Source organism: Paracoccidioides brasiliensis (genome assembly GCF_000150735.1).
Source record: "Paracoccidioides brasiliensis Pb18 unplaced genomic scaffold supercont2.5, whole genome shotgun sequence".
Taxonomy (NCBI): Eukaryota; Fungi; Ascomycota; class Eurotiomycetes; order Onygenales; family Ajellomycetaceae; genus Paracoccidioides; species Paracoccidioides brasiliensis.
The window spans coordinates 2,135,809-2,149,514 of record NW_011371362.1 but is presented as its reverse complement, the minus strand read 5'-3'; the positions used below and the strand labels follow the sequence as shown (position 1 = coordinate 2,149,514).

General features: G+C 41.3%; 6 protein-coding genes across 6 annotated transcripts; 5 read left to right on the top strand and 1 right to left on the bottom strand.

The window, feature by feature from the left end:
• Nucleotides 1-1,002: 1,002 nt before the first annotated feature.
• PADG_11878 (uncharacterized protein) lies at nucleotides 1,003-1,266 on the top strand (the record flags this gene model as incomplete). The annotated part of the gene is made up of 1 exon (XM_010762290.1): nucleotides 1,003-1,266. The coding sequence occupies one exon, from the start codon at nucleotides 1,003-1,005 to the stop codon at nucleotides 1,264-1,266; it is 264 nt and encodes an 87-aa protein (XP_010760592.1).
• A 519-nt stretch (nucleotides 1,267-1,785) lies between these two features.
• Nucleotides 1,786-2,088, bottom strand: PADG_05090 (uncharacterized protein; the record flags this gene model as incomplete). Its single annotated transcript, XM_010762195.1, has 1 exon — nucleotides 1,786-2,088. The coding sequence occupies one exon, from the start codon at nucleotides 2,086-2,088 to the stop codon at nucleotides 1,786-1,788; it is 303 nt and encodes a 100-aa protein (XP_010760497.1).
• A 728-nt stretch (nucleotides 2,089-2,816) lies between these two features.
• On the top strand, nucleotides 2,817-3,101 carry PADG_11877 (uncharacterized protein; the record flags this gene model as incomplete). The annotated part of the gene is made up of 2 exons (XM_010762289.1): nucleotides 2,817-2,966; nucleotides 3,042-3,101. 2 exons carry the CDS (start codon nucleotides 2,817-2,819, stop codon nucleotides 3,099-3,101), a joined length of 210 nt encoding a protein of 69 aa, XP_010760591.1.
• Nucleotides 3,102-3,496: 395 nt separating this feature from the next.
• On the top strand, nucleotides 3,497-3,943 carry PADG_11876 (uncharacterized protein; the record flags this gene model as incomplete). The annotated part of the gene is made up of 2 exons (XM_010762288.1): nucleotides 3,497-3,701; nucleotides 3,738-3,943. The coding sequence occupies 2 exons, from the start codon at nucleotides 3,497-3,499 to the stop codon at nucleotides 3,941-3,943; spliced, it is 411 nt and encodes a 136-aa protein (XP_010760590.1).
• A 3,053-nt stretch (nucleotides 3,944-6,996) lies between these two features.
• Nucleotides 6,997-9,995, top strand: PADG_05088 (uncharacterized protein; the record flags this gene model as incomplete). Its single annotated transcript, XM_010761965.1, has 5 exons — nucleotides 6,997-7,038; nucleotides 7,265-8,681; nucleotides 8,743-8,976; nucleotides 9,048-9,352; nucleotides 9,423-9,995. The coding sequence occupies 5 exons, from the start codon at nucleotides 6,997-6,999 to the stop codon at nucleotides 9,993-9,995; spliced, it is 2,571 nt and encodes an 856-aa protein (XP_010760267.1).
• Nucleotides 9,996-11,285: 1,290 nt separating this feature from the next.
• On the top strand, nucleotides 11,286-13,217 carry PADG_05087 (uncharacterized protein; the record flags this gene model as incomplete). Its single annotated transcript, XM_010762194.1, has 2 exons — nucleotides 11,286-11,530; nucleotides 11,687-13,217. The coding sequence occupies 2 exons, from the start codon at nucleotides 11,286-11,288 to the stop codon at nucleotides 13,215-13,217; spliced, it is 1,776 nt and encodes a 591-aa protein (XP_010760496.1).
• Nucleotides 13,218-13,706: the final 489 nt, after the last annotated feature.

Here is a 13,706-nt window from a genome sequence, read left to right as displayed (position 1 = left end):
TAACCCGTAACCCTAACCCTAACCCTAAGGGGGAACCCTAATTCAACCCTAACCCTAAACCCTAACCCTAACCCTAACCCTAACCCCCACGCTAACCCTAACCCTAACCCTACCCCTAACCCTAACCCTAACCCTAACCCTAACCCTAACCCTAACCCTAACTAACCCTAACCCTAACCCTAACCCTAACCCTAACCCTAACCCTAACCCTAACCCTAACCCTAACCCTAACCCTAACCCTAACCCTAACCCTAACCCTAACCCTAACCCTAACCCTAACCCTAACCCGCCGATTTTCAATAGCAGTTTTAATGTCTGCTTTCCGGTGGAATTTACGGAAGATTCAGATGGTGACAACACACTGGGTGAGCGATAGATGGTCCGAATCCTGATTCTGCCGCGCTTGGCTTTTCCAGAGGAAACGCTGCGCTGTGAAATTGCCATGATGAAGTGCATCAGGCTGTCCTTTTATCCTACAACAATGTGTCATGTGGATGTATTTTTAAATCCGTACTGGACATTTCTCGGGATATGAATCAAGCATCGTAGATTGATCACAGAGATAACTACAACACCTATCCCCTGCTTACATGGGTATTCAATTAAATAAGACAACCCACTGGTCCTCCCGTTTGTGCTGCAGGGCTATGTGAAATAAAAATCCCTCTTTCAATATAAAAGTCCGCAAACTCCCAGCTCCCGAGATGTGACAAATTTTTGGCAATCTTGGAGAAATCTACATCCAGCTCTTTCAGCACAAATTTGACCGAATTGGCGCTCTTATATTTGACGGGACAGATGAACACTGGATTTTTGACGACAATCGACCACTTTCTGTATTAATGAACGACCAGACCCTAGCCAGAATTGAGCCATGCCGCCTGGCAGGACCCAACCAAACATTTCACTCAACCATTCTCATACATCTACAGCCTGCATAAATCCAGGAAGTTTTTGATGAAGTGGGTAAAGCCTGAATACAATCATGGCCTGTTTGTTTTGATGCACAATGATCTACGGTCCGCCAATATTATAGTCGACAATGACCTGATCATTGTCTCTGTATTGGACTGGGAATGGAGCTACACTGATCCTGTACAGATGTTCGTGCCTCCATACTGGCTTGATGGTCTTGAGCTGGTAGGAACTGCAAAAATGCCTGACCGGCTGATCTATGAAACTTTTGTGTTCAACTTTGAGATGGAAACAAGACAACGCGAGAAAAATATCATCCTGAGTGCCGATATCTGGATCAGCTCCCGCTGACAAAGATCTGGAGGAAAACCCTAAGGTCTCCAGACCTTTTTATTGCACATGGATTGTTGCAACCACTTTACTTTGGGAATCTATACTGGTCTGTGCTTGAATATCAGTATTATGGGAAACGACAGGATTCATCATTATCAGAAAAGAATGGACGACTTCTTCAGTTTGGAATACATAAGTCTGAACTGGAAGCGGTGCAGTGAAAACTTCAAGAGCTTGAGCTATTTAATAAGGAGTGTGAGAAGCTCCACATTAAAAGAGAGACATATGGCATTCAGGAGTGATATCGAGGCCCCCAAAGAATTATCTTGAGAAACCAAAGAACCATTTACCGCACCGTTGCACCAGTGAAAAATCAGTCTCCAAAGCTTTGCACATCACCCATCTCTCTCCCAAACCAAGCGAGTCTTGTTTACTGGTCATTTATCGGCGCCACATTCATCGCAGCCTGCAGCCTCGTTATATTCCTAGAATGAAGTGACTGGGGAATCCGAAATCCGCTAGTGTCTCTCGCTATTTTTATGGCTGTGAAAGGAGTTCAATGGAGGATTCAACGGTGGATATTCTGCTGCCTATATTAACGAGCTCTTCCTCGTAGTGGGCTATCCCTTCGTCATGAGTGAGGCCTCTTTGCTCGTCCGATTGAATACCAAATGCATACCGACCACTTGTTGTGAGCTGTTCTACCTGCTGATGCCATTGTCGAAGGGCCTTTATGAATTTCACTAATTCTATTTGGTGTACTTGGAGTTCGTCAAGTTCCCTTTTCTTCACCTCCAGCTCAACAACGTTACTCAAGGTTGGCTGTGTTCTCCGAGGCATTTGGAAGGCTCAACGTAAAACTCTCTGTAAAGTGTATTGATGAATTGGGTTTGCAAGCAATGATATATAATTTAATATTGAATCAGCAGGCTCTGCTCTGTGGTAAGATTGAGATTAAAGATGGTGTGTTTATTTAGCACCTGAGCCTCGCTGTTGAGCAATTGTATATCCTCGTAACTTGGAATTCGTTGCTTTTTCTCACTCTCCTGAGCCTTTTTGGTTTCTTCTTTTACTCTGTCCTGCAAATATTAGGCATTCATCACTCCTGCATTGCCCTATTGGGTGAAAATCAGTTACATGATATAAAATAGCAGGGTAGTTCATGAAGTAGTGTTGCTCGGAACCTTGAACTTCTTTCTTCCTAACTAACAAACTGTGAAAGAACAAGTGCTATTGGAAGCATGGAAGGTGTTCTCATCATCTTTGAGGATGACTGTTGCAGGCTGGGAGTGCGAAGCAACAGCCAACTTTGATGCCCAAAGATGCATAGCTTTCTATCACGTGTTCTTCAGGATAACTAGATGGTTAATTCTTTCCTTAGCTGCAGGAATCATGCAGAAGTTGTAACATGGATTGGAAGAAAGCAGGCTTGAATTTTACACATTAATGAGGACTATACATGCTGACCATGGCTAAATTTCCAGCCTTTGGGTTGATAACCTGACCAGGGGCTGATTATTGACCGACCTGGACTGCGCTGGGGCCAGCTTTCATGGGCGCCGTGGTTGATGGACCAGCTCATCGAAAGAAGCCAGCTGCATCAGTGTCCGTTGCGGTTCAAGGGCATTGCTTCCCCTGGGGAATGTGGCAATGTTGAGGCAGTACAGGAAGGGAAGAAGATTGTTTTAACAAGGAGATTGATGAGGCTTCTTGCCTTGGTACATCTACAATTTTTATTATTTTTATTTTTTTTAGTGTTTTTATTTTGTTATGTTAAGCTTACATTTGACTAGATTTCTATCACTGCTGCTCTTTATGAGGGATACAACGGGTTTAATTTCTATGGTGTATAGATGGGGGGGAATGGTAGAAGTGAAAAAGATATTTGATCAAGGCCAAGGGGAGAATACCACTCTTATAAATAATCTCTGCTAGTCAACTGGTTTTAGCGCCTTAAGGCATCCTGATGGGCGATAGGTCAGAACTGCACCAGACCCCAAGCCCTGCAGGGAAGTCTCAAGCCATAAAATCCCCCTGAAGGCCGATCGATCGTCATCTCAGGATATCGCCTCTCCCCTCCCTGATAGTAAACGACGGACGAGTTCGAACTGAGAGCCTTGTGCTCTAAAAGGGCAGCCAAGGGAAGTTGGTCTCATATCTTTCCTTGCCTTATCTCTGGAGCTCAGTTGCTGACAGCCTTGGTGACAGTCTTCAACAGAGCAACTGATCCTTGTAGACTCAGAGAGCTATGCAGAGAATTCTCAGAACAACGTCAAATCCAAGTTTATGGGCTCTGATGGGCGCACCGATGCTGGAGGCGGAGGGGTTGCTGCTATCACATCTTCCAGCACAGGAGTCTGATCGGGGCCTGGAGTTCCCGACAATCCTGGAAAGTGAGATGGAGAAGAGCATCAATGGTGAGGCGGCGACGCCGGCGATGCAAGGGTGTTCAAGTTGAGATTCCTTACCCATCTGACGCTCTCCAGTAGACAGCGAGGCGACTAAAAGGAGCGATCCCAGCGACGATGGTGACTTCAATAGCCCCGACAAATGCTGCGACGACGAGGCGTATCAAGGAAGCAATGGTGATGGTGGCCAAGTCACTAGGCGGCCACGGCAGCGGCTGAAACTCTCATCTGGTCCTCCTCTGTGTTCACTGTCCCTTCTACAGCTTGAACAGAAGATCCTTCCCTGACTGGTGTGATAAATGATAAAAGTCACGGAACCTAGAGAAGTACTGTGCAAATCTAGATAGTGATTCTCCCAGTGTGCTCGCTGTCTCACAAGCTGATATGATGACAAACTGCTTAAATAATAATGTACCAGTCTCCAGCTTTCTTTCAAGCTACTCCAAAGTGTGCTATACTATAACAACCTACTATGAGGAGGTTGGCAAGTTCTTATCAGGGAATGCAAATGATTTGTCAAGTTCAAGTCATGAAAAGCAGCTCTTTGTCACGACCAGTATATATGTGCAATTTGACTCAAATGATGGCATGCTGCTGAAAGAACTCTAGGAGAATGATCAGTTATGAAATGAGATTGCCAAGTACTTCACAGGCAGGTTCAAAATAACACTGCAGGTGCGGTACTCCACCAAGCTGAAGCCTCATACCTCATCAACATGCAAGTTAAATTTTTATAAATGTAATTGCTGCTGATAAGAATATATCAACAATAGCTATAGCTATGAATATCAGCAAAGACCTTGAAAGGGATATGAATCCTCAAAAACTAGTACAGTAGGTGATATTAGAAGTAAACTAGTACAGCTATATATATACAATTAAATATTATTTAAAATTCAATTATAAAAGTTAATATTGTAATTGTTTTTAAATAAACCATTTACTATTATTTAATAATTACATTTTATATAATTATAATATATAAGTTTAATAATTTTTTAAAAAATAAAAATTAAAAAATTAAAATATATAATTAAAATTTAAAAAAATATATAAAAATATTTTAATTAAATCTAAATTAAAGATATATATTTAATAAAATATTAAAGTTTTATAGTATCTTTAATCTATATTATTAAAAGTTTAAATTAATAAAATTTTATAAAATAAAAATATTAAATACTTTATAACTGATTAACATTTTCAAATTATCTCTAATAAAAAATTATTTATAGATATAAAAGTGCTTAATACTTAATTTTTTTAATCTTATTATAATTTTTTTTTGCATATTTTATTAATTCTTTTATTATTTTATACTAAAAATATTAATATACTTTAATTATAAAATTTATCATTTGCTTCAAAATCAACTATAAAATATCACTTTATAGCAGGTTTAAAACAATTAAATTATACTTTTTATTAGAAAGATTATCATCAAAATATTGATTTTTATAAATCATATTTATTATTTTTTAAAGTAAAATAATAAACAAATGTAAATTACTTTATAAATTATGTATATTTGCAATATTGATACAACTTACATTTACTATTAAGTAATTAGTTATAAAATATGAGATAAGACAATGCAAGATTTGAATCATATTAATAGAAAATAAAGAAACTCAGTTTTTGCTAAATGATCTCTTCAAGATTTAAAGAGTTTTGAATTTCTGTAGAAATTTTAAATTAGTGTAACTTGTTTCACCATGAACTGAGACATCTTTTCATGTGATACAACTAGTTCAGTTTAGAAAGTATCAATTAAAATAAAGTAGCTTCAATTTTTATCATATTCAACATTAACTATCTTAGCATATAGTTAATCATTTAGAAGTTTATGAGTGTAAATCAAGTTGTCATAGCTGCTGTTTTAGCTATTCTACTGAATATCAATAATTAAGTTATATTATAACTATCAAATTAATATTTCTCATATGCAAGTCTAAATAATTATACTTATTATTTGAATATATTACTGATTTAAAAAATTATAAATGCTAACTATTTTTTAAAGAAATTGCTCTTGTGCAGTGAATTCTAATTTATAAGATAAATATACTCTTTCTTCTTAACTCTTTCACTGTATAAAGTCTATGAAAATTTTTAGCTTAATTTAATAAATATTATTTATTGTTTAACTTAAGCTAAATCATATTCTCACATGATATGAAACTCTATTAAGTAAATCTAAACTGATGACTGACTACACTATAAAGACTAATTACTAGTAGTAGTTCTAGACAAAAGCATAGTTGATGCAAGTCATGTCTAGATATCATACACATGTATTATATACTGAAATATTGGAAGAAACATATCTATCTACATGACAAGCATTCTAGAAGAGTAAAAAAAAAATAAATGAAGAAAAATAAAAAGAAGAAAAGAAGAATAAAATAAAGAGCACACCAGGAATTACTCAATAAAAATTGTATGAAAGATGGTGTTGCACTTTATCTGTGAATGCTGAATTGATAACTTTAAATGTTGTTATTCAAGCTCATGAACTAACTTGGTTGGTGAACTATTTTAATTGGTGCTTATTTCATTAGACTAAATATCAATTGAGTAAGCAATCCAGTTAACATTAGTTAACTAACTAACTAGTTATAGTTAAAGTAAGGTTGAATGACATATTATGTTAACTACAAAGAGCGAGCTACAGTTAGCCTAAACATTTATTGAGTTAAGCTGTTTGATTTAAGGCTTAAGGTTGATCTAGTTATCAAAAGTCTGAGTTATATATAGACCTGCGTGTTCTTAGAGCATCCTTAGAATTCCGGGAATTCTATTAACATCATTTGAATTTAGTGTATTTTGAAGAAGACCTTTTGGTAACGAAGTCCACACTCCGTTCTCCTCACGAAGCAACGGAGAAGGTATGTTCATAACCTCCTCAGCTATGGAGCTAACTATTAGTTCACCTGGACTAATTAAGTTGAAACTAATAATGAGATAGCAACTTAGTTGGAAGGGGAATCTCGTGACCAGCCACACTGCGCCCATTTTTACCCCCAGGTTGTTTCGCCCTTGGACTGGCGGAGATGAGCGGCAGTGGAAATCATTACTATGTTATGAGGTGGCATTCGTTTATTCAGTCATTCAGTTATTCAGTCCATTCAGTCATACATTCATGCATGCATTCATGCATTGATTGCCTTTAATTCCTTTCTTCTTTCTTTATTCGCCATTTATACCGACATCTGGCTCTCCGACATTCTCCTCCCCTCACCTCCCCCCTCCCCCCCCATCCGGCGGCGTCTGGGGTTGAGTTGTTAACTAAACTCCTACTGTGTGAGGACCCGTCCACTTTACCTGCATATTCATGGCGATGTCCACGGGCTCGGCTCGCATCCATAAGCGGGCTTATCAGGTACGAACCTTCAACACCGGCTTCCATCTCCCGGTTCTGTTCTTCCATCATGCCCCCATGGAGTGACTCCACCTCCCCCACAATTTCTCACAACCTCCGAGGCTCCCTCAGCCTCCCAGAGCATTATCTTCCTTTTTGTTCCTTTCCTTCTCTTTACCTCTACCCGTTTTCGTCAATAATACCTTGATCGGTCACATTTCGAGGAACATTTTTAATCCATTTGTAGGCTTGTATCCCGTGTCGTGAACGCAGAGTCCGTTGTGATTTGGGATCTGTCGATTCTCCCCATGAGGGCCCATGTGGAAGATGTCGTCGGGAACGCAAATTCTGCCATTTCTCTGCTACCAGGGGGAAGAAGAAGGCAGTCGCAACAGCAGCCACAACGATGACAGCCGCTGCGGGAACCTCTCGACAATCTACCCAACAGCCAGAAGAGGGTTACTTGCCACCAGGGGAGCGAGCCCCCATTTTCGATAGTCCAATCAACAGCCCCCATGGTAGCAAAGTCAATGATTTCCATCATACTCCCCATTCTCTTACATCCCGTAGTGAGATTGGTAGTCAGATAAAGGCACCTCCAGATATCTTACGGCAGATGTCATCCAGTGATTCTCGACCGCAAGCAAGCTCGTCAGGTGGTGAGAAAGCGGTAGCTACCCTGCTCCGGGATGCTGCCTACACATCCCACGACGCTCTCAACCTGCTGTGGGAAGCGGGCAGACATAGCGAAAGAGAACGAGCAATTATTGCACCTGGCACTACAGCATCTGCTCGGCCCTCCACCGCGACGAGTGGTCCTGGCGGGCCATCGGTTGCAACAAGTAACCACAGTTCCGGCACCGGTGATCCCCGCCAGCCATGGTCGAACCTTCGCTTCGTGCGCACTGGTCTGTTCACTGCAGAGGAGGCGATGGAACTTGTGAATTATTTCCATGCTTACCTTGCTCCGTTTACACCTATTTCATCCTCGCCTTTCCAAGATCCTTCCACGCATCCAGTTTTGCTGGAAGAGGAACCCATTCTTGCGGTCACAATTCTGATGCTTGCCTCTCGATACATGAAGTTCTCGGGGCCTGGTTCAATTTCTAGGTCTTATATGATCCATGAACGCCTGTGGCAGCATCTACAAGGCATGATTTCTCGAATGATATTTGGACAGGAGCAATTCGCCGGAGCCACAAATGATAACGGCGCTTCCGCGGAATTTTCGGGACAAACTTCCGAATTCGCTCTTTCTGGTTCGAATTTCGGAAGTCTACGTACTTTGGGAACCTGTGAAGCTTTGCTTCTGCTCTCTGAGTGGCACCCTCGCTCCCTTAATGTTCCCGCTGGCGATGATGGAGACAGCATTGTAGTCAAGGATGATGTCCGGCGGACACGGGCAAATAGAGCAGGGATTGGGGCCCGGATTAGAATTGATTGGCTTGATCCGGTTTGGAGATCGGACCGAATGTGCTGGTCTATGCTCGGGAATGCGTTGGCTTTAGCGGTCGAACTTGGCATTTTTGATGAATATGACAATACAACAATAGGAGCTCGGGAGTCCCGTCGGGATATATGGAACAATCCGTCCTCCAGCCAACGTGCATATCGTGTGCAGCACCTGCTTTGGGTGTATCTCACTCAGACCTCGGGACGACTAGGTAAGATATTTGCCTTGATTTATCGACTCAACGTGACCAAATTGCTTATGTCGATGCGCAGGCTGGAAAAATTTGACGTCAGTTTCTGTAACTCCCCATGAAGCAAGTCGCAAACATGGAGATACCATCAGATGTTGGATTGGAGTTGCCTCCCTCATGAAACGAGGTAACGAGCTTTTGTTTACGTCAAGGGAGAAGACCAAGGAGATTGTCCGGAGTGGTGAATATCTTGGGATTCTTCGCGTGCTCAACCCTTTGCTCAGAGAATGGCAAATAGAGTTCGATAGGGCAAAGTGTGAGTTTGATTCCCTTAATAGAGAGTATTCGCTGATATAGAATATCAGTCTGACCTCACTGTGTGTCCAGTATCCAAACCGATGAGAGCAATTCTCTCGATAGAATATGGATATGTTCGAGTCTACATCAACAGTGTAGCTCTCCAGGCAATGGTTGAGCAGCATGAGCGAGGCGCGGGTGATGGAACAGGCATGCGGGTTTCATCGGTACTAAACACCTACGACGGAAATAAAGAATACTTTATGGAAGTGGTTTCTGCTGCGAGAGCAATTTTGCAGGTAGTCGTGAAAGACCTTGTACCCGGTGGCCACTTAAAACATGTCCCGATACGAACATATTCAAGAATATTGGCAGGAGCTATGTTTTGTCTGAAGGTATGTGTGTTAAACAACGTGTGATCTACCTGTACGTGCCTTTTTCTGAAACTAAGCTCGGTTGGCTCAGGCTTTTGCCCTTGGGGACAAGGATGAGGAAACAGTGGTCTCGTTAGCACTAGTCGAGCGTACTGCAGAGGCTCTCTGCACATGCGTAGTCGATGACGTCCATTTAAGCAACCGTTTTGGTGAACTCCTCACGGCCTTAGCATCCAGTCTTCGGAACCGTGTAATGCGAGCTACGGTGAATAATTCCTCCCAAAGCGGAAATATTACACCTAGTAACTTGCCATCGCAACGACATCACTTCCAGAATGGAGCAACACCAGATATTCCTACGACCGGCGCCAACAACAACTCATATGACCAAGCCGTTGAATGTACGGGAGTGGATCCAATGGTGACATCTAAAGTAGAGTATAGTATGCACTGCTCTTCAAGCATATATGCAACAACGAGCGAACCATCTGGTTATCTGCATGCGCACCCGCCTAATGGAGTTGTTGATCATGGCTCTTTTCACCAGGACCCGCTAATGAGTTTCGCCGGCCTAGGTACTAATCAGCTGGGATGGTCCGGCGGACAGGACTTCTTTGACATGCTGGGCCCTTTGTTGGATGTGCAATATGAACAGTATCGCTAATCACCAACGTCAAGATTGAAACCAAGCAACTGGGAATTGCTGAGAAAGAGAGTTGAAAAATTACGGTGCTTGGGGCCGTGACACTTTTGGTGACTTGACTAGTTCTCCCTGGCGACGGATGTGTACGCTACAACTGTTGTAAGTTGTGGGCTTATACGACCTCCCGTTGAACGACTCGCATATTTACTAACGAGTTATCTAGGAAGACTTTCTCTTTTTTACCCTTTCCTGTGGCCAAACACGAAGCTTTAAAAAGAAATATAATTATTCTGAGACATGACACTTCCAAGATGGTAAAGCAATTAATATAGTCACAATGAAGAAAATGCAATTTCAAAAATAATGAGAAGTACAATGTTTTTGATTTAATCAATTATATATATTTTAATTTTTTTTAATAAGTAATAAAAGTTAACAATTGATTGATTATAATATAATTATTAATTAAATAAAAATTTAAAAAATATATAAAAATTTAATTATTTTTTATGAAAATAATAATTAAAATTAAATAATAAATATTTTTTTATAATTTTTTTTATTTTATATATTAATAAATAATAAGTTTTAAATTTTATTAATTATTAAACTTTAAAGTTAATATTTAAAATTTTAAATATAACAATATAAAATAAATTTTTTAATAATTTATAAATATTATAAAGTAAATAAGTTTTTATATGTTTTTTTATATTTTTTTTTATTTTTTATAAAAAATTTTATTTAAGAAATTATTTTAAAATACAAAAGTTTTACTTTTTAATTAATGTTAAATTTTAGTTATTTAATTTATAAATTTGTTTTATATTTATATAAGCTAATATATAAATTAACTAATTAGTTAGTTATATAATTTTATATTTATTAAGTTATAAGACAGATGAATTCATAAATTAATTAATTTTTTTGCAACCCTAGTTAAATAAGAAAAAGATATCTGTTTTACAAGTTTTGTTTTGTACGGACGCCTGATTGTTGTAATTAATTTTTATTGGCTTAGTGAGCGCCCGCAAGCATGGTTTGGTTGTTAGCGGATACTGCGGCTACCCCAACCACGTGCCTTCCCCTATACGATTTACATCTCGGCTAGTTTGAACTAGTTAGTTATTAGTTAGTTTAGTTGGCTAGTAAAACAACTCTCCTGGTCAACTCAATAACCTACATATAACAGCCCACAACCCCAATGACCTTCCGACAACCATCGATATAATTATTGTGTGGCTAGATACATACATACTTACTTAGGTACCTGCATAGCCCATCCAGCAGCAGGCGTACTCTTCGTCGACAATGGCCCAACCATCGCCCAAACTCTCTTCTGCTGGCGTTCTTCCCATCTCTGCCTCGGCCACACAGAAAGGATCTTCGACCAAACAGAGCTCCAAAGCAGCTACTCCAAGACTGAAATTATTGATTCGAAGGCTTCCTCCTGGTCTCACATATCAGGAATTCGAGGCATCTCTGGGTGATGAGTGGAAGGTCGGGAATGGAAAAGTTGACTGGCTTCAATTCAGGGACGGCAAGATTTCGAAAGAGTAAGTCCTTATTCAACCATTCCTATCCCTTCCCTCCCCTTATATCTTCGCTCATCAAACGACCGTCATGGATAGATGGATAGCGTCCATGGGCCTTCTTATTTTTATTTTTATTTTTATTTTTATATTTTTGACCATTGATTTCCATCATACTAGTCGGGCAAAGCCTTCCAAACCGACGAGGGTATATCTTCGCGTTACTTCCACGCCCTTGGTGGAAGAGTTATCCGAAAAAGTTCGACAATTGTCTTTTCAAGATGCGCAGAACACCAGCCGTGATCCTGTTCTTTTGGGACCACCGGCCCTGGAATATGCACCGTATCCCCGTGTGCCGGGAAGCAGGGTTCGCAAGGATGGCCGCCAAGGTACAATTGACCTGGATTCTGATTTCATCGCATTCCTCGAGAGTTTAACCAACCCGGTTACCAAGACTACTGTGGATATCAGTGCGGAGGATGCGAAGGAAGAGAAATCAACAATAACACCACTCATCCAGTTCCTGAGAGAGAAAAAGGCGAATAAAGGCAGGGAAGCTGTTTCCCCGGCTAAGCCCTCGAGACACGCTCGTGGCGAGATGAGGGAGTCGAGGGATAGCAAGGGTGAACGGGTGCATGCGAAGAAGTTGTTGAGCCGCACGGAAAGACTGATAACATCACCAGGAGACAGACAGTCAAAGGTTGATAGGGCCACCAAGGAAGCTGTCAAGGCTGTTAACAAACAAGCTACTATTCAAGCCGCAAAACCACAAGGGAAAACAGTTGCATCCCGCCCGGCAAAGGAAGAATCCCCTGCACAAGCCACACCACCGCCCGAACGCAAGCGAGAACGGGGAAGCATGAGCGCTGCAACGAAAATTCTACGTCGGGACCTGGGACTTGGCCCGGCAACTCAGCGGAGAAGATCGGAGAAGTCAACAAGCGCGGAAGCTATATCACCGCCACCGAATACTGAGACTACCAAAGCAACTTCTCCCTTACATAAAAATAGTAACAAACAGCCCTTGTCGACTAAAACCAGCAACAAGGGAGCTGAATCGTCCAACAATAAAATCACGTTTACCAAAGCACCAAAAGTTCCTACGTCCACTGACATTTCAGCAGGTCGTAATCCAAACAAACCGACAAACCCTTCAACAGGCCCTGTGAATTTTTCTGCACCATCCGGACCTAAACTGGTAGCTACGCCGGCCGCTGCACAGGCGGCCTCCCTGCCCAGTGCTACGCAAGCCTTCTTAAAACATGCCAATCCATCACAGGGAGTGACTGAGGAACTGCTTGCCTCCGGTTTCTCTACTTTTGGAAAGGTCATCAGGGTTGAGATAGACAAAAAGAAAGGATTTGGTTACGTGGACTTTGCAGAACCAGAGGGCCTAAGCAGAGCTATACAAGCGAGCCCCGTCCAGATAGCCCAAAGTCAGGTTGTCGTTCTGGAAAGAAAATCTGGAGCAGCCGTCGCGCAGGCAAGGGGAAATGCCAGCAGCAACAATCGAGCAAGCCAGTCTCCAACCGGCCCGGCAACACGGGTTGGGTCGGGAGGTACAGGGCCTGCACCATCACGACATACCCGTCGAGGCCATAGAGGCAGGGGTGAATTTAACAAAACGGTGGGAGGGGGTGGGGGAGGAGGAGCCAATGCTGGAGGTAATGGCGTAGGTGGCGGAGCCAAAAAGAATGCCTCTTCAGCCTGACCAGCGAGCGCTGGAACCGTACGAGGGTTGTAAACATCGATGTCAAATAATACTAAACTCAGCTGCTTACAATAGGTGATGGAAGATGGATTTTGCATCCGTGGCGTGAGATGAGAGCAGCATTCCCACGAATATGAGGTCTGTTTCCAGCTTCAATCTAGCTAGAGTAACAACCACTAACTCCACCTAAACAGATCGAACCTCGGGAACAAGCTATGGCATGTCACGACAAGTGTTCAATGCGTATGCGTAGGGTTTTTAAATTCTGAAGAGTTAGTTAGGGGGTATATACAAGCTCCCAAACTCTGGCAATATGCAAGGCTACAAAACATAAAAATTATTGAACCCAACATTTTATATAGAAGCTCCCACATACAATAATCCAATAAGACGAAATTATGTTAATCGTATATATTCTACGCGACTATATGATCATACAATATATATGGGATAAATCATTGTACGCGGCCCCCCCCCCCACAATAATCC